Raw genomic sequence first — 20531 nt, forward strand, 5'->3', positions numbered from 1 at the left:
GTGTAGATATTTTCCAATGAGTATGCAAAATTTGGGGGCCATAGTGAGTCAAGAGGCTGATCTATGGGGCTTGAAAATTGGTCACCTCGAGTATGTAAACTCTAACAGAAATATGGGGAAATGTCGAGTATATCTCTAACGGTTTATGAGTTATTAGACTTAAATTTTTTAATTTTTGTCAAGGTATTGGTCGGTATTTCTAAAATTGTGAGGCTATTTGGAAGCCGAGGAGAAGAGAGGAGAGGCAGGACTCTAAACTACGTCGCCTCGGTTTTTCAAAACTTTAATGGAGCTACCAAATCTTCGTTAGCGGTCCTTTTCCATTTTTTTTTCTTTGCTCAGTAGTGCTTTCATGCAAAAAATTTTGTACACCTTCACCACTTTGTGACATTGATCAGGAGTACCATATCCTTGACGAAACCCTTATTGATGGCGGAACAATATATCTAATGATTGCAGAAGTGGAGATAACTTTTAACGGAAAAGCATTGAAATAATTTGGATAACAAAGGTGGGAGACTTATTGGGTCCAAGCTTTGGAATCAGGCTTGAATGGATTCCATGTGCCGATGAGGCATATGTATCAGCTCTTACATATTTTAGCAGGCAACTCATCGGCTCCTTTTGCATTGGTGTCCATCGGCAGAAGTTGCTATTGTAGCATAGCATAGAGTAAACGAATTTTCCGAAACGCCAGGTTTCGGAGATGGCTGGTGCGATTTAAGCGAAATTGTGTATCCTCTCTTATAGTACTCTCTTATAGGACTAATATCAATATTAGGGAAAAAGTGTCTATGGGGCCACCACACCCCCATAACACCACTCAAATAGGACTATTTGATGGCCGTCGCAATATGTGGTTCAAATAGGAGGTATTTGACAGTAGAACACGAATCTAATATAAATTTTCAGGGCCAAGTCACTGAGTGAACGCGCCTCCGCCAAAACATCCCCCAAACGGACTATGGGAATATGGGGCTCAAATGAAAGGTATTTGGAAGTAGAGTACGAATCTGATATCAACATTTGGGACCAAATGCATAGGGGACGTCCCACCCCCATAACAACCCCCAAATAATACGAATTTGCTCACCATGAAAATTTGCGTCTCAAAAGGAGTAGAGCACGAAGCTGATATATTTTTAGGGCTAAGTGCTTGGGGGACCACCACACTCCCCAAAACAACCCTAAATGAGGCATATTTATCGACCATGTTAATGTGAGGCTCAAATGAAAGTTGTTGGGGAGTAGAGCATAAAATTTATACCCACTTTCGCGACCAATTTTCTGGGGATCTTCCCTTTCCCAAAACACCCCACAAACAGAAATTACTTACTGAGCTTCGCAATATGGGGTTTAAATAAAGGTATTTAGAAGTAGAATATGAATATCCAAATGTGCTACCATGTGTTTGGGGCACCGCTCTTTCCCCAAAATCCCCCAAAGGGTAAAAATTTACCGATCATGGCAATATGTGGCTGACATCCAAACTTAAATGATCCTCCGAGCGAATTCATAGACCAATAAAGATCATATGGGATTAAGATAGAGGCATTTATATTGTTATACTATTAGTCGAGTGATATACTTCATTAAAAGCTCTTTAATTGTCAAAAATAAATACTTAAAGGATAAATTTGTTCCATATAAAGTAAAAGAAGATGCAGCGGAGCGGACCCGGTTCAAATAGTTTTTTATAAGGACAAAATTTTATGAAATTTCAATACAATGTTTTTGAAGTTTTCATAAAAATTTCTCTATAAACTAAAGTTCAATGACATATTCTCTTAAATAATGAATAAATTTTCTCCAAGAACAAATTTTTCCTTCCTTCTGTCCTATACTTCCTGTACCGTCCTCTCCACATATGTTCTTCATCAATTGCAAAACTTAACCCCTCATTCTATTAAGATATTTTCTAAAATTCGGAAGCCGTTAATCGTTTTGCGTGTTCTTTTACTTCATTTTTTAAGAAGCATTTTAACCTTTATGAACCATAAAAAAGAATTTATCTCCTTCTTAGCCCCCCTAACCTTTAAATGAACTTATCTCATTTTTTATATAACACTTCCTTGACCTTTACACTATAATTTAATCCACTTTATGACCATAAGACATGTTAAGCATTATCATTAATATCTGTCAATTAAATATTCACGTTTAAATCCGCTCGAACATAAATTGTTTTAAATTTGAATTGATTTTATTTGAAATTCGTGATCATTTGAATTATTTTTCCCCACTCTATTGATAGTCTAACTTCTTTTGATCTCTGGAGGGGATATGGTTTTAGACCAAGACCAAATCTGTGTTTTTTTTATAACTGTTCTTAGAGTGGTTTATCTTATACCATGATGATGGAGATTTGTTGATAATCGATGATAATGAACTATTTGGGAATGTCTGATCATAAATCTTCTTTTAATTATAGACCATGATCCCCACACATGCCTAAGCTCTGCATAAATCATCACCATATGCCCATTGTCTCCAGCAATTCTTGCCCACTCCCCCCCACAAAAACTACAACAACTAGCAACAACAATGAAACTTAGAGCATAAAACTTAATATTTTTCCCCAATAGAAAAAAACTGAAACCTAGAAAAAACACTATTTCCCAACTTATCACAAAAGAAGCACACACACCCCAAAAACATGCAAATGTATGTCACTCACTAACCAGCCAATAATAATGTATCTTTTAAGTTACCAATAAAATTTCTTTGGTTTCCAACAAGCCAAACGTCAAAGGTGGACGTTATGGATATAAATTTTGGAAAAAATAAAAAATATTAACAGAAAATTGGGGACAATATTGTGCAATTGATGTTGGTTGGCCATAGATTCACTGGAGGCTGGCTGCAGAGAGTAGTCCTAACACCCCCACACACAAGTGGCCGTCATAGTTCATAATAGGACTAATTGGAATTGAAATTTGGTGTTATGTATTGTATGTAGTATCCAGTAGTTATGATATATGTTGAGATGACCATATTCACGGATAGCACTGTGCTAAATTTAGGTTGAATTTTGCACAAGTTTTAAGTATTTTATTAAAGAATATTCAAGCATTTTCCTTTTTTTTACATGAAGAAAATGATGAGGAGAATCGAATATTTTTGTACAATATATTAATCTGCTACAATCCCATTTAAATAGAGTTTTAAGCACTTTCTTTGAAAACGGGACTTCAACGACCCCTTCAATAAATCGATTAAAGCATAAAATTTCCACGAAAATTTTTCGCAGTGTTATCTTATATATAAAACTGGCTGACCCGGGCCCACTCCGCTGCGCCTTCTTTACTTTATATGGAACAAAAGTTTCCTTGGAATATTTATTTTCGACAATTAAAGAGCTTTTAATGAAATACCATGCTATGAAATTAGTATATGTCTTGACTAACAGTCTGAATCCCATATCTTTATTGGTATACGAATTAAAGTTTGGATAAAAGGTGTAGTCCATTCTTAAAATACTTTATTTCAGCCCAATATTCTCATGATGTCTGATTTAGGGGTGTTTTCGGGGGTGAGGTGGTCCCCCAGACACTTGGTCCATGGAAAAATATTACCATCGTGCTCTTCTTTCAAATACCATTTATTTAAAACCCATATTGCCATTGGTTTAGGGGAGTTTACACGATGAGGCGTCCCCCAAACAAATGGCCCCAAAATAGGTTATCAAATTTGTTTCTAATCTCAAATACCTTTCATTTTAGCCACATATTGGCATTGTCGAAAAATTTTTACCCTTTGGGGGGTGTTTTGTGGAAGGGGTGATGCCCTAAATACATGGTCCTACATTTGGATATCAAATACGTATTCTACTTCCAAATACCTTTATTTGAGCCCCATATTGCGATGGTCAGTAAAAATTGCTATTTGTGGGGTATTTTGGGAAAGGGGTAGACCCCAGAAAATTGGTCCTGAAAGTGGCCCGATATGCCCGATTTAGGGGTGTTTTGGGGATTAGGGTGGTCCCCCAAAAACTAAGCCCGGAAAATATATCAGCAACGTGCTCTATTCTCATATATCTATATATCATTTATTTGAACCCCATATTGCCATTGGCCTCAAATCAAATATCAAATTCGTTTTGTAATCTCATTTAAACTCCTTATTGCAAAATTCAGCAAATATATCCGGTTTGGGGTATAGGCCCTAAAAACTATAAATATTTAGTTCCACTCTCTTTAAGACCCAAATTGTTTTGGTGAGCAAATACGTCCTATTTGGGGGTTGTTATGGTGGTGGAACGTCCCCTAGACAGTTGGTCCCTTATGTTGATATCAGATACGTGGTCTACTCCCAAATACCTTTAATTTGGGCCCCATATTTCCATAGTCGGTAAACATGACCGGCTTGGGGGGTGTTTTGGGGGATGGGCGGCCACTCAGTGAGTTGGCCTTAAAAACATATATATTGGATTCGTGTATATATTGTCGTGATTGGTGTAAATATATGTTTGGTAGGTTTTAGGGTTGGGCGGCCCCTATACTATATGAGATCACACACAATTTCGTTTAAATCGCACCACCCATCTCCGAGATCTGGCGTTTCTGAAAATTAAGGCAAGGGGAAGGGTCCACCCCCCTTCAGATATCAAAAAATTTAGTACTCTATCCCATATGAAAGGTATTCAAGAGTAGAGTACGAATTTCGTAATAAAAGTTGGGTCCAAGTATCTGGGGGGGCCGCCGCAGCCCTAAAACCCCTTAAAATAGATTAATTTGACTATCATGACAATATGGGTCTCAAATAAAAGGTATTCGGAGTATAGGGGCTCACCCCCACCCCCACAAAAACGCCAAAAATGCTCACATTAGCCAGTCACGGATGTATGGTACTCGGTTCATTTGTTCCGTATAGACTGAAACACAGCAGAACCGATTTTCTCGTAATTTTCGCATATTGTGTAGGTTGGTCTGGAAGGAAACATAGGCTATATGATTTTTCTGTATCGGAAGGGGGACGGAAAAGTATTGGCCCTAGATTACACATATGGCATAAAACATTAATAGGACGTCGCCGACCACCAAATATCCCCCAAATGGGCATATTAGCCGACCATGGCTATATGGGACTTTAATTAAAGGTATTAGGGAGTAGATTACGAATATGACATTACAATTTGCGTTCAGGTCTAGATGGTGCTTTTCCTCCTAAAGATACGTCAAATGAGTTATTTAACCCATTATGACAATATTTGAAAGTTATTTGAGAGTAGAATACGAATTTGATATCCAATTTTGGAGCCAAGTGTTTTGGGGTACGCCCTAAAGCAAACCCTAAACTGAACATCATAAAGAAGGAATTCGATATCTATATTTAGTGCAAAGTGCCGGTGGCCGCCCCAGCCCCAAAACACCCTCCAAACGGTTCATATTTACCGACCATGGCAATATCGGGCTCAAATTAAAGGGATTTTGGAAGTACAGAACGAATTTGATATCCATATTTGAGTCGAAATAACTGAACTGCCTCCCTTCCCTTATGAGAACATTACCCTAAGGAAGAACATTACCACCAGGAACCGAAAAGGGGCACATTTTCACACATCAATGAGTGCTTTCCGATTCAATTTTAAACTCAATGATAAGGGACCTTTTTTTATAGCCGAGTCCGATCGGCTTCCCGCAGTGCGACACCTCTTTGGGGAAATTTTTTTAAATTACCATGTCTGGCATTGTACCTCGCAAATATGGCCAACATTAAGAGGGGATATTCGAACGCGTTCAGCGTCATAGGCTAGAATGGCACGAATTCGGTATCTTCATTCGGGGCGAAGACTAGTCCTCAATTTGTACCTCTTTTTAAAAACTTCCTAGTGTTTTCTTTTAATTTACAACAAATTTGTTTAGTGTAATTTTTCTTTTCAGAAAACTTATGGATTTAAAAGCCCACTTTCCAATATATTTTATGTATTTCCCTATAATAAGTTCTTCTTTTCTTTGATATAGTAATAATTTACTTTTAAGAAGTTAAACTATATTTTTTTTTTCTTTCAGTGTTTATTGTCTATTACTCACCTGGATAGCAAGGACTTGAGGTGCGGCATGTGGGCTCAATGTTGTTGTCACCTTTTGGCTCCTTGCAACCGGCACAATTCTCAAGGAGCATGCGCAGATAGGCAATTTCTTGGCGCTGGTGGGCGACATCTTCGCGTAGCAATTTTACCAAAGCCATTAAATCGCTCAGTGATTTTGCGAGGGCGTCTGTAACAAACAACAACAGAAATGACAATGATAACAATAAATTATATAAGACACAGGTAAACACATACATGAACATCAAGAGATACCCGAAATCTATAGAGACAAAAAAAACACAGGGAGGATGTGACATAAAGCTTCAAACCCAAACCAAAGAGCAGATTTAAATAGTTTGCAAAGAGGCGGCTTTTTGTGCTGAAAAACGCCATTATACTCGTAAAGAATTGAATCCCCCTGCCAAGCATTGTAGTGTGGCAAGGCCCCTTATCATACGGTGGCAATGAACACAATGCGGTACCTACTATGTAAGTAGAGTAGGTTGAATACGTCATAGATAGGGCAAACAGCAAACAAATGAAGAGGAATTATCTATCTATTCACATTGCCGGTAAATAGTAAAGACTTGTTGTTATTGTTGTTGCAGCTAGCAGTAGTAGTCGAAGTAGCCAAAGTCAACAGCAATTTCCTCTGCCTATCACTCTCACAATCAAATGCTACTGCCTGCACTCAGAATTGTTTGTGTGTTTCTACTATGATGATTTTGATACCCCGGAGAGATGTCATTTAACTGAGTTTTTTTTTTTTGATACAACAACACAACCCATAGGAGGAGAGAGGTGTAGAGCAAAGTGGTAAGTAACTCCTCATTTGTAAGGCATTGTTGAATCGATAGACATAAGTGTGTGTGTGAAGGAGATGTAGAGTATGAGTTAGAGTATATGAATGTAAGACAATGTGACAAGATTAAGGCCATGTTTTATAAACAATGTCATACATATTATACACATAGGGTGGATCGCAAGAATTGCTGTACAAGAAAAATTAACTCAAAAAAATAAATAAAACTACAAAAAAAAAACTTACATAGGACCTAAACATACGAGGTCTGATTATGAAATAAGCGTTATTTTCAAATTTCGTGAGTTACGTATGTTTGATTTTCGCTTTCTTTTTTTGTTTTGTTGGTACACATGTCTAATATATATGTTGATAATATCAGCCATTTGGGATTGTCGGTATGTTTTTGACAGGTGAAAAGGTTAGACGCGTTTTGGTTTGCTCTTCGATTGTTTACTATTCGAAAATATTAATCAATTGCGTCAATTGAAGCGAGCTTGTCAGTACACACATGAGCTTTAACATAGACTCACAAAAAATAGTCTAAAAGCGTTAAATCGCACGATCTAGGCGGCCGAATGACCGGTCCCGAGCGTGAAATAAAATGTTCACCGAACTCGCCTCTCAATAAGTTCATTGTTACGCGTGTTGTGTGGCATGTGGCATCGTCTTGTTGAAACCACATGTCATGTCAAGTCAAGCTCTTGTATTTTGGGCAAAGGAAAATTGGATATCATCTTACGGTAGCGCTCACAATTCCCAGTTACTTTACGATTCGCATCATCTTTAAGGAAGTACGGTCCAATGATGCCACCAGCCCCTAAACCGCACCAAACTGTGACTTTTTCTGGATGCATTGGTAGCTCTTTCAATGCTTCTGCCTGATTTTCACTCTAAAATCAACAATTCTGCTTATTTACGTACCCATTGAGTGAAAAAAGCGAGCAAAGAACTTTCTTAACATAGCACGCATTTTGATAATAAAATTCAATAATTTGCAAGCGTTGTTTGTTTGTAGGACGATTCATGGTTAAATTATCGACCAAACTGAAGATGTTTGACAATGAAACAGAACACGAAACGTGTGTGAGCTGTTTAAACCAGTGTTGCCAAAAAGATAATGGCTAAAAAATCATCCTTTTCTATAGTTAGTAAATAAGGCCTCTATATGGGGGTGAAACGGCACCCAAACACTAAGCCCAATAATATGATATCCAATTCGCTCGCATTCTCAAATAATTTTTAATTTAAGTCCCATTTTGTCATTATTGGTCTATATTTCCATTTGTCGGGTTTTTGGGGGAAAGTAACATCACAAACCCCCTCCCCACCCCCATGCACTATTCGAACATCAAAAAAAATATGTACCCTATTTTTACCATTGACCATTCTGCATATGTGGGGTATTAGTGGTATACTAATCTGAGTCGATCTAGCCATGTCCGGTCGAATGCGTTAAGTAAGCCCCATAAATTCGGCCTGGACGAATATTGAAAGTTTTAGCAGTGGCTAGTTGTACTGGTGTCTCGTTGACAAAGGGAAATTTGAATCAGAGGGCAATTGGATAAGAATTGCGCCTTGTGGGGCACAAGGAGCAAAATCGGGAGAACGGTTCATATGGGAGCAGTATTAAGCTACAGATCGATTCAGACTATATTAAACACGCATATTGAGGGTCATGGGAGAAGTCGTTGTACACAATTTCATCCAAATCTTTTGGGAATTGCGCCCTCTAGAGGCTCAAGAAGTCAAGATCCAAGATCGGTTTATATGGCATCTATATCAGGTTATGTATCAGATTCTGCCATACTAGGCACAGTTGTTGGAAGTCATAACAAAACACCTCATATAAAATTTCAGCTAAATCTGATTATAATTGCGCCCTCTAGAGGCTCAAGAATTCAAGATCCCAGATCGGTTTATATGGCATCTATATCAAGTTAGGTACCAGATTGAGCACAGTTGTTGGAAGTCGTAACAAAACACCCCATGCTAAATTTCAGCCAAATCTGATGAGAATTGCTCTCCAGTGGCTCAAGAAGTCAAGATCCCAGATTGGTTTATGTGGCAGCTATACCAGGTTTCATACCAGATTGCGCCATACTAAGCACAGTTGTTGGAAGTCATAACAAAACACCCCACAAAAATTTCAGCCAAATCTGATGAGAATTGCTCCCTCTAGCGGCTCAAGAGTCAAGATTCAAAAATCGGTTTGTATGGCACCTGCACCAGGTTATGAACCGATTTAAACCATACTTAGCACATTTATTGGAAGTAATACCAAAACACTACGTGCAAGATTTCAGTGAAATCGGACGAGAATTGCGCCCTCTAGAGGCTCAAGAAGTCATGTCTCGAAATCGGTTTATGTGGCAGCTATATCAAAACACGGACCTATTTGGCCCATTTACAATCCTAACCGACCTACACTAATAAAAAGTATTTGTGCAAAATTTCAAGCGCCTAGCTTTACTCCTTCGAAGAAAATACCCAAAAATGATATTTATACATGTGTTTAAGTCACTGAACATTCCTTTAACACTGTCGACCCACTCTACTGTACATTTACCAAAAATAAAAAAAAATCATCACATGGGATAAGTAGCTATGGCTCTAGCTGTGTTTTGGGTTGGTATAAAGCTCGTTATTGCTGATTATTGCATTGTGATGATGGTGGTGGCAGTGATGTTGCTGGCGTTGTAGTGGTTATGGACTTGAATGTGAGTGTGGACGCGATGACGATTACGATGCTGTGCTTGAGATGATTTTTTTGTTGATTGCCAAGCTAATCTTTAAGTACGTTTTAAGCTGATTCATTTCCATTTAAGCCATTCCAGCATATCAAACACTCACTGAGGCACATACAGATATGGCCATATGTGTATAACTTGGCTGGGTGCCATTGCAAGTTGTCGTAGCGGTTGTTGTTGTTGTTTTAACAACGAACGCTTCATCAAAATGCTACACTCCCCATTTTTATGCAGTTTTTTGTACGTTTTATGACTCTGGCTTTTACCCGCACATATGTCACCAAGTTTTCAATCTCTACTTGATTAGGGTTTAACTTCTTTTGGCTTTTTTTTTTTTTTGCTTTAATTTTCTTCATTAGGAAGAGGGGGACACTTTTTCTATACATACCTTCACAATCGCCACTCAATATGGGAATGTCACCACGACGATCAAGGTCCAAAGGAATCTCCTGCTGGCGATAATGTTCAGAACTGGTGCCAGGTTCTTGGTTGTACCAATTGCGCACATCGCGTTTCTTGTTTTTCTCTATAAAGAAACAAAAAAAAAAAAACAAGAAAAAAAGAAAAAAAGAGAGTTTAATAAAAATCGACAAAAAAAAGTTAAATCAAGGACATAAGATGACGTACAAAAATTGCTGATTGAAGGAAACTAAAAAGAAGGTTCCTAATTCTTTACTTATTCTCTTACCTCTTTCGGAAATTTTATTTTTCAGCATACGCCTATTGCCTCGTCTACTTAGGCCCTTTTGGCAATTGGCTCTCTGCAAGGCACCATCTACATTGCCATCAAAATGTAAAGGATATTTACGCTCGCGGAACTGAAAAGAAATTTACAAAAGGACATAATTAGTGTCTTAGCTCTCTCAAAATCGATGTACGTCACTCTCTCTCATTTGGGAATTAAAGAGACAGAGAGAGAGATAGAGAGTTCTCATTCAAAACTCACCAATTTCACCACAGGATCATCCATTTGCGTATATAGCTTCGTTAGATTCATTTCGATTTCATGCGAGGAGGTTTCTTTGCAGTCCACTAATAGTGATATGCGATTCTTATGGAAATGCAAGGCCAATGATCGTATGGTACTCGTCTCATTGATCTGTGGTATGTCGAAGTGTAAAGATTCGATTTCACCACCAGCGCTTATGTCCAATGTAACACGTTGCTGCTTGCGATCCAGGAAAAAGGACATTTTATGCTTCAGCGTGGGAAAATCGATCATGAAAAGGGCTTCTATGGATATGTGTAGTTTACGTCGAGGCCTAAGAAGATGAATATTTCGTAAATTTTGTGAGGATAATAGGTGTTTACATAGTAAAGGCCTAATAGTTGAAGATAGCTAAAATACCAAGAGTTCACCAAAAAATCTTCTAATATACAAAATAAAAAATTAAGTTGTTTGTTTGTATGTATATATGTTTGTTTGAGTGTGAGCGCATAGGCTGAACCAATTTTTCATAAAATTTTTATTTGACTTTGTATTATTTGCCCGATTTTGTATTACCTGCCTGGCGAAATCAGGGTTTTTATACCCACAACCATAGGATGAGGGTATATTAATTTAGTCGTTCCGTTTGTAACACCTGGAAATATTCGTCTAAGACACCATAAAGTATATATATTCTTGATCGTCTCGATGTTCTGATTCGAAATAGCCATGTCCGTCGGCCGCTTAAAATTTTGCACAGATACGATTTGACTTCTTGGGCTCCTGGAAACCGTTTTGGCTGACATTTTGCATGCGGTTTTCGGTTGTGACTTCCAACAACGGTGCCAAGTACGATCTAAATTGGTCTATAACCTGATATAGCTCCCATATAAAATAATCTCCCGATTTGACTTCTTGAGCCCCCAGAAACCACAATTTTTGTCCGATTGGGCTGAAATTTGGTATGTAGTGTTCTGTTATGATTTGCAACAACTTTTCGAGTACTATTCAAATCGGCCTATAACCTGATATAGCTCCCATATAAACCGATCTCCCGATTTGACTTCTTGAGCCCTTATAAGCCGCGATTTTTGTCCGATTTGGCTGAAAGAGTTTTGTTACGGTTAAATTCGTTCTATAACCTGATATAGCTCCTATATAAAATTATCTCCCGATTTGACTTCTTGAGCCCCTGGAAGCCACAATTTTTGTCCGACTTGGTTGAAATTGAACATGTAGATTTTTGTTACTACTTCCAACAACTGTGCCAAGTATGGTCTAAATCGGCGTATAATCTGATGTAGCTCCCATATAAACCGATCTCCCGGTTTGACATCTTTAACCCCTAAAAGCCGCAATTTTCGTATCAAACTTTGTATAAAATTTTAGCAGAGTCCATAGTGGTGGATTCCCAAGATTCGGCCGAACTTTGCACGCTTTTACTTCTTTTATATTTAAATATGGGAAGGGGAGCTAACCCTCCCCCTTACCCCAATTTCTAAAAAATCAAATCTAAGAGATGGGCATATTTAACCAATAGCTGGAATCTTGTGAATAAAGTTAGGATTTAGAGATCTTGGAGAACTCCCCACCCCCAAACGACCTCAAACCGACATATAGACCGACCCCGGGACTCATGTTAAAGATATTTGAAGAAGAAGACCAAGTATCTTGACAAAAAATTAACCCCCAAAAAATCCCCCAAGCAAATATGTAAAGCATCTACCAATGTCCCTCGCACAGTAACATGTACATGAGTACCAGTTTGGTCCCATTTATTTGGACGTGTGCACTTCCTTGATTGGGAGCGGGGCACTACCTAAAACTCCTTCCAAGCTATGGGTCACCTGCAAGAGAGCCATTGGCAAAAGTGGGGGGTTTATACCACGTGTCATGCATTGGGTATATACTGCAGTTGTCAGACCTATAATGCCATATGGTGTTGTGGTCTGATGGACGGCGCTTTAAAAGTCCACCTACTGCTCAATACTTAACAGGATCCAAAGAAAGGCTTGTTTGTGCATCACAGTCGCACTGAGGACGACACCGTCTGATGCATTGAATTAAATGCTACATCTTATGCCTAGACAAATTGTAGACAAATCGTAGGACATGGTAGGGAGCATTAATGTGGGCTACTGAATGGCTGCAGACTGATCCTAGCTAACCTCCCATTAAGCTCTAAGAGATGTGGACTTCTGTAGAGTTTATGACGACAGGGATGATCAAAAGGCAAATCTCCCACACAGGTAAATACCTTTCTCTTGTCAGGGTTTTTATCAATCACTCACTTCTTCTGAAAGATGTGACGCCCTGAGACACGCCGTTCGGCATCGGCTGTAAAAAAGAGGTCCCTTATTATTGAACTTAAAACTTTGATCAGACTTTGATTTTATGACCAAAGGACCTACTTTTTATAGCCGAAGGGATAACCACCGCTGAAATTTGTTCTCATGTTCTCGTCAGGATTCGAAACGATGACAACCTTAAAGCCCTTATTACCCTTAAAGCCCTTATTATTCCTACTCTTTCTCAAAACAATGTTCTGGGAAAATCCTTTTTTGACTTTTTAATGTTTGTTCCATCCTTCCATTATCAAATTAAAAGATGTTATTCATGCCTTACATTATTTAACTTCAATTACATAGTCTTCCACCACGTCGTTTAATTTAAAAAAGCCGAAAGTGTTAACAAGCAAAGGCGACTCAACAAAAATGTTTTGCCAAAAAAGGTCTAACCAATAATTCCCCCAACCGCCTGGCTCATCACAAAATAAGACTTAATTATAGAGTTATTATATACAGAGGCAGAGTAATGGTACTGACCTTATGTGACGCATGGATATCACACAATCGCCCTTTTTGATATGTTGCTCCAGTTCAGAGGAGGCCACTAAAATTGAACAAGAAAAGGTTGAGATAAAGACAAAAAAAAAAGAAAAATAAAATCTTGTAAAGGGGCCATAATATAGAGGAAATAAATATTTAAATGGCATTGTTATCTGAGGTGTAATCAATTTAAACAATAACTACAACAATATTTTCACACATTGACCAGCAAACAATTGGTTTGTCTGGATAGACAGACAGACAGACAAAAAGGACCGACCGAAACACATCTGTGACTTGGGTGCCACAATAAGTTCAATATTTCCACGTACTCATGTCGTGCTGAGCCGTTCTTCATTTGTTTTGTTGGTATTTCGGCGGCGAGGAGGCATTTTGAACTTACCTGGATCCAAAGACAGTGACGCCACTTGGGCAAGGCACAACAGCGCCGTTAATGCGGTTAAACTTAACCAATTCATAATGATTGTGGGTTATTGCAGGGCTAGCTGACGGGTTGCCTGCCTGCTGAGGTCGCGGTTTCGTTCGTTGGTAGTTGGGTTTATTGGAATTGATGTTGATGTTGTTTCAAGACACTTCAATTGGTGCGGTTTGAAAACAGTACCAACAGTACAGCGTTAAACGTCGTCTGTCAATAGCAAATAAATCGTATCTCCTTTTTCGATTTTGTTTGGTTTTTGTTGCGCTGCTACGGTTCATTCAACAATGCCGCCATATATAATCTGGTCGAAAACTGCAAAAAATTTAACCAAAACAAAAAACAATATTTTCTTTTAATAAACATTTCGTTTTTGTTTATTTTTAATGAATTTTTAAAACAACATATAGGGTTAGCCAATAAAACAAAAGCAAATAGCAATGACAACAAATAAATGTCTTCGTTTATTTACACATGTTTTCCCTTTACAAGAGCACTTCACGCAGATAACCAGTGTTGCCATAAAGCAAAAATCACCAAAGATAAATTTAACATACTATTGGGTTGCCCAAAAAGTAATTGCGGATTTTTCATATAGTCGGCGTTGACAAATTTTTTCACAGCTTGTGACTCTGTAATTGCATTCTTTCTTCTGTCAGTTATCAGCTGTTACTTTTAGCTTGCTTTAGAAAAAAAGTGTAAAAAAAGTATATTTGATTAAAGTTCATTTTAAGTTTTATTAAAAATGCATTTACTTTCTTTTAAAAAATCCGCAATTACTTTTTGGGCAACACAATAATATTTTTCATAAATTCCTTTATTATACTTCACATATCATTTTATTATAACCTCCACCATAGGATGGCGGTATACTAATTTCTTCATTCTGTTTGTAACTCCACGAAGTATTCGTCTAAGACCCCATAAAGTATAAATATTCTTGATCGCCATGACATTTTAAGTTGATCTAGCCATGTCCGCCCGTCTGTCCGTCCGTGGATCTGTCTGTCACAAACACGCTTACTTTCGAAGTAGTAAAGCTAGCCGCTTGAAATTTTACACAAATGCTTCTCATTAATGTAGGTTGGGATTGTAAATGGGCTATATCGGTCCATGTTTTGATATAGCTGTCATATGAACCGATCTTGGGTCTTGATTTCTTCATCGACTAGAGGGCACAATTCCTATACGATTTGTTTGAAATTTTGTGCGAGGTGTTCTGTTAGTGTTTCCAACAACTGTACTTAGTACGGTTCAAGTCGGTCCATAACCTGAGGTAGCTGCCATATAAACCAATCTGGGGTCTTGACTTCTTGAGCCACTAGAGGGCGCAATTCTCATCCGATTAGGCTGAAATTTTACATGACGTGTTTTGTTATGACATCCAAGAACTGTGAACAAATATGGTTTAAATCGGTTCCTTACTTGATATAGCTGTCATAAACCGTTTTGGGATCTTGACTGTTGAGCCTTTAGAGGGCTCAATTTGGTTGAAATTTTGTCTTCTCCCATCAATATACGTGTCAAAAATGGTCCGGTCGGTCTATAGCCTGATACAGCTCCCATATAAACCGATCCCTCTATTTTACTTCTTGAGCCCCTAAAGGGAGCAATTCTTACTCGAATTGGCAGATTTTTTTTAAACGTTCAATTCAATTATGGTCCGAATCGGACCATAACTTAATGCAGCACCAATATTAAATCAATTCTTTTCTTTTATCCTTTGTTTGCCTAAAAAGAGGTATCGGTAAAATAACTCGACAAATGCGATCTATGGTGGATGGTATATAAGATTCTTAAGGCCGAACTTAGCACCCTTTTACTTCATTCTATTTTATTTTATTTTATCATATTTTATTTTATTTTATTTTATTTTATTTTATTTTATTTTATTTTTTTTATTGTATTTTATTTTATTTTATTTTATTTTATTTTATTTTTTTTATTTTATTTTATTTTATTTTATTTTATTTTATTTTATTTTATTTTATTTTATTTTATTTTATTTTATTTTATTTTATTTTTTTTTATTTTATTTTATTTTATTTCATTCCATTCCATTTCATTTCAGTCTATTTCATATCAGTCTATTTCATTTCATTCGATTTCATTTCATTCAATTTCATTCCATTCCATTTCATTTTATTTCATTTCATTTCATTTCGTTTAATTTCATTCCATTCCATATCATTTCACTTCATTTCATTCTATTCCATCTCATTTCAGTTCAATCCATGTCATTCCGTTTCATTTCATTTCGTTCCATTTCAATCTATTTAATTTTATTTCATTTTTTTATTTATTTTATTTTATTTTATTTTATTTTATTTTATTTTATTTTATTTTATTTTATTTTATTTTATTTTATTTTATTTTATTTTATTTTATTTTATTTTATTTTATTTTATTTTAATTTATTTTATTTTATTTTTTATTCCCATATACAAAAAATGGCAACCCTTTTGATAACCCTACCCTAACCCCATGCTGTGCGCATGCGCATTACTCTGAGGCGAGAAGTTCAACAACGAGGCAAATATTTGCGCTCTTAACACATTGCAATGGAACACTTAAATCACTTGTAAACGCGTTTTGATAAAATTGTGCCACAATTGTTGTGATAAATCACACTACACCTCATAAGCGAAACAAGTGTTTGACTGTCTGTTTGTCTGTCCAATCCATTGATCTTACAATACCAACGTGGTGCCCTGAGCCATATAAACAGACAGACAGATAATTGTGATTTGTGTTTGATAACTGAAATGTGATTGTGGCGATGATGATGGTGGTGGTAGTGTGGTGATGGCGACAGATGTTGACAGTGACTGACTATGTCACAAAACAACTTTGTTTAGTCTGTCTGGCCCCAGCTGAAACTGATGACTCGATGACTACCTCACTTGTTGACTACTGGACAATTCTCAACTATAGATTGCTAGATTACCTGCTTGCATTCTATTGCTGCTCCTTGGTGAGCAGAACAACAATGTGGTATATGCCAAAATTAGCCTAGACCATATAAAACTAGGCAACATACTTGAGAACATGATAATCATGCGCAGGCGCAAAGCAACAACAACAAAAAATAAACAAATACCACCATAACAGTGTTAGAGATGATGATTGGTAATGAGACAGTAGTTAGAACTGTTTTTAAAACAAGATAAGGGAAACAATGGTAGTGCCATAAAGATTTCCAAATTAAAGAGTCAAAAATGCACTTTTTGTGAGTCGGTTGAGGGTTAAAATAATCTAAGAAACTATGCCTAGGCTTGTTTTTGGTACTACACACCTTAAATTCAAGGGACTGGAGTTCTTTAAACGAATAGCTTTTAAAATGTTCAAGAGAGAATTCAATTCTATCTGTGACATTTCCTTGATTTTATTGCCCTGCTCTTCCACATCACCTGTGGTTAGTCTTGATGTCGCCACATGTGTCTTCGAAACCACTATGCCTCATCCAAATGATAACTGCCACAATATATGACACAATGCATTGCGTTGACAACCGGCCATTTAAAGTGGTCATCATAAGGCTGGCCATAGATGTATGCAACCTCATCCCCATGTTCACCATATTGGGAGTCCCACCAAACAACTGGGCTGGCTCTCCATGAAACACGAAAGTAGAAAAAAATACTTGACAAAAACAAAAATGTCAAGAATATGGACTTGGCCAAAGTAAAACTTCAAGTTTAGCTTTAAATGACGAAGAAGAAGACAACCGACATTCCTAAGTTTTCGCTGCTTAACTTCTTGGCGTATAATTTACGAAAAAAACACATCAAATTTATTGAGTTTCTAATTCCCAGCCACAATCTCTACTTCAACTAATAGTTTTAATCTGCTTAAGAAGATCACTGACACCATGGAAAATGGATAAGGTGACACTTTTCATTATGCCATGATAACTGAGGGCTGTCCCACAGCAAAAAGCTGACCCCAGCAGGGAATTTTTAATTAATTCAAGGTATGGGTCACTTTTGGAAAAGGTTTTGGTTGATATTTGCTTCCTTAAGCTGACAAGGTGTCAATGATGTCTTTCATCTCTTCCCCCAGCCATCAAGGTTACATTAAAATCTCATAAATTCTCATAAGTTCTAGGAAAATCGAAGATTATTTCCATTATTTAAAGCATGAGCATGTTCGCATGGTTCTTCTTCATGGCCACAAGGCTTTGTATTGGCGTCTGTTCTTTTCGTTCCCCGAGGTCTCAAGATAATATCTAATCTAATTAAGCTCTGGAGTGGAGTGAACGACGCAAATGGCTTTAAGCTTGTTTTACGATTTATTTTTCATTGGTGTGTATAACCCGAAGAGGGTGGGGGCTTTTCGTTATATCACCATAATGGCATTGCAACGCATTCATAAATTGTGATTAGCTGGGAAAAAAATGTCTTCAGAAAAGTTCTTGCATATCGAAACCAGTTGTAGTTGAAAACATAGGAAGTTGATTGAGGATTAGCAATAAGATAAGCTTTGAACTGGTGATATGTAAACGGCATGGTATTATCATCAATCAATCATCCTTTATATGGTAGATGGGAAGAATTTTGACTCTTTCGGCTTACAACAAAGTTTTTTATGAACCCATGAAATCTAATGATTTTGTGCTCCACAAAATTTGGAATCAAATATTTTAAAGATTATTTGAGTGAGACGATGTTATAATACGTTTAAGGGGTAAGGATTCGATCCAGCTATGCAGAAGGGTCGAAAGGGTTTTGCATATGACATATGACTGGGCTATACCCAGAGGTCTCAATGTTAATCCAGGGAAGACTGAAATATGCCTGTTCACGAGGTAGATGAAGGTGGGTCAATTCGACGCACCTCGTTTCCTCAACGAAACGATTTCGATAGCTGACAAGGTCAAATACTTAGGTGTGATCTTGGACAGGAAACTGAATTGGAAGTGTCACATTCAGGTGCGTACCGTATGTAGACGGACCAAAATGGGGCCTGAATCCGAGGATAGTCCACTGGCTCTACAGGACCGTGATTAGACCTATACTTACTTACGCCTCAGTAGTATGGCGGACTGCTATGGTGAAAAAGTGCAATATAAGGACCATACAACAGGTTCAAAAAACATGTTGTCTTGGCATAGGCGGAGCGTAGAAGACCACGCTCACTAGGTCACTGGAGACAATTCTAGATATCCGACCCATTGACATTCAGATCATAGTCAGCGGCTATGAGACTTACGGCGATGGAAGAATTGATTGAGGATGGCAGCAGCGCAAACCATTGCGGTATAATCGATCACGAGCACACTTATGTAAAGTCGGTGTGGCAAGTGATAGCATGTGTAGGGCATGTGGGAAAGATGTGCTATATTGGACTATATCTTGATATAGCCCCCATATAGACCGATCCGCCAATTTAGGGTCTTAGATAAAAGCCACATTTATTATCCGATTTTGTTGAAATTTTGGACAGTGAGTTGTGTTAGGCCCTTTTGACATCTTTCTTCAATTTGGTTCAAATCGGTACAGATTTGGATATAGCTATCATATAGACCGATCTTTCGATTTAGGTTCTTAGGCCCATAAAGTCGCATTTATTATCCGATTTTGCTGAAATTTAGGACAGTTATTTGTGTTACGCCACGGTCCAGATTTGGATATAGCTGCCATATAGACCGATCTCTCGATTTAAGATTTTGGGCCCATAAAGGAAACATTTATTGTCCGATGTCGCCGAAATTTGGAACAGTGAGTTTTATTAGGCCCTTCAATATATGTCTGCAATATGGTACAGATCGATCAAGATTTGCATATTGCTGCCATATAGACCGATCTCTCGATTTAAGGTTTTGGGCCCATAGAAGGTGCATTTATTGTCCGATGTCGCCGAAATTGAGGACAGTGAGTTATGTTAAGCTCCTCGACATATTTCTGTAATTTGGCCTAGATCGATGAAGATTTGCATTTAGCTGCCATATAGACCGATCTCTCGATTTAAGGTTTTGTGGCCATAAAAGGCGCATTTATCATCCGATATCGCGGAAATTTTGGACAGTGAGTTGTGTTGGGCCCTTCGACATTTTTCTTAAATTTGGCTCAGATCGGTCCAGATTTGCATATTGCTGCTATATAGACCGATCTCTCGATTTAAGGTTTTGGGGCCATAAAAGGCGCATTTATTGGCCAATTTCGCCGAAATTTGGGGCAGTAATTTGTGTTAGGCCCTTCGACATTTTTCTGCAACTTGGTCCAAATAGGTCCAGATTTGGATATAGCTGCCATATAGACCGATATTTCGATTTAAAGTCGTGGCCCCATAAAAGACTCATTTATAATCCGATTTCACTGAAATTTGACACAGTGACTTAGTTTTGGCTTTTCGACATTCGTGTCGTATATGGTTCGGATCGGTTTATTTTTATATATAGCTACTACTTGTACTGATTGGTATTTGGTCCAAATCGGAGCATATTTCGCTATGTGAAAGATGCAGGTAGAATTTTCGGACTTCTCGACAAAGTCTCACCATTTATTTCTCCTCCTGCGGAATAGACATTTGTCCTCTCCTTTTTCTTCCAATACCTCTCCTTCCCTTAGCGCTCAGCTACTGACTATAGCTCAAGTACGGACTTGGCTGGTTTTTCCACTTATTGGGCAGTGCCTTGTCATTGTACTGTACCATCGAAACGTGGAGTGTGTTTTTTTGAGGAATTATGTCTGTATGCCGTTGCTATCTATTGTATTTCATACACAAGAGCTCAATCGTTGGCTCAAGTAATCGATC

At 37.7% G+C, this 20531-nt stretch overlaps 1 protein-coding gene across 2 annotated transcripts in view; it reads right to left on the reverse strand.

The window, feature by feature from the left end:
- The window catches only part of LOC106086296 (cartilage oligomeric matrix protein), an 81084-nt gene that overhangs the window by 36315 nt on the left and 24238 nt on the right, over positions 1–20531 (reverse strand). For both annotated transcript variants that reach the window (XM_059365104.1, XM_059365106.1), the window contains exons 3-8: positions 13743–14090; positions 13337–13403; positions 10530–10845; positions 10272–10401; positions 9972–10109; positions 6033–6218 (exon numbers count right to left, since the gene is read on the reverse strand). In XM_059365104.1, the coding sequence (XP_059221087.1) occupies positions 6033–6218; positions 9972–10109; positions 10272–10401; positions 10530–10845; positions 13337–13403; positions 13743–13818 (913 nt within the window). In that variant the 5' untranslated portion in view covers positions 13819–14090. The remainder of the gene's footprint in view (positions 1–6032; positions 6219–9971; positions 10110–10271; positions 10402–10529; positions 10846–13336; positions 13404–13742; positions 14091–20531) is intronic.

This window comes from Stomoxys calcitrans, chromosome 3 (genome assembly GCF_963082655.1).
Source record: "Stomoxys calcitrans chromosome 3, idStoCalc2.1, whole genome shotgun sequence".
NCBI classification, from domain to species: domain Eukaryota; kingdom Metazoa; phylum Arthropoda; class Insecta; order Diptera; family Muscidae; genus Stomoxys; species Stomoxys calcitrans.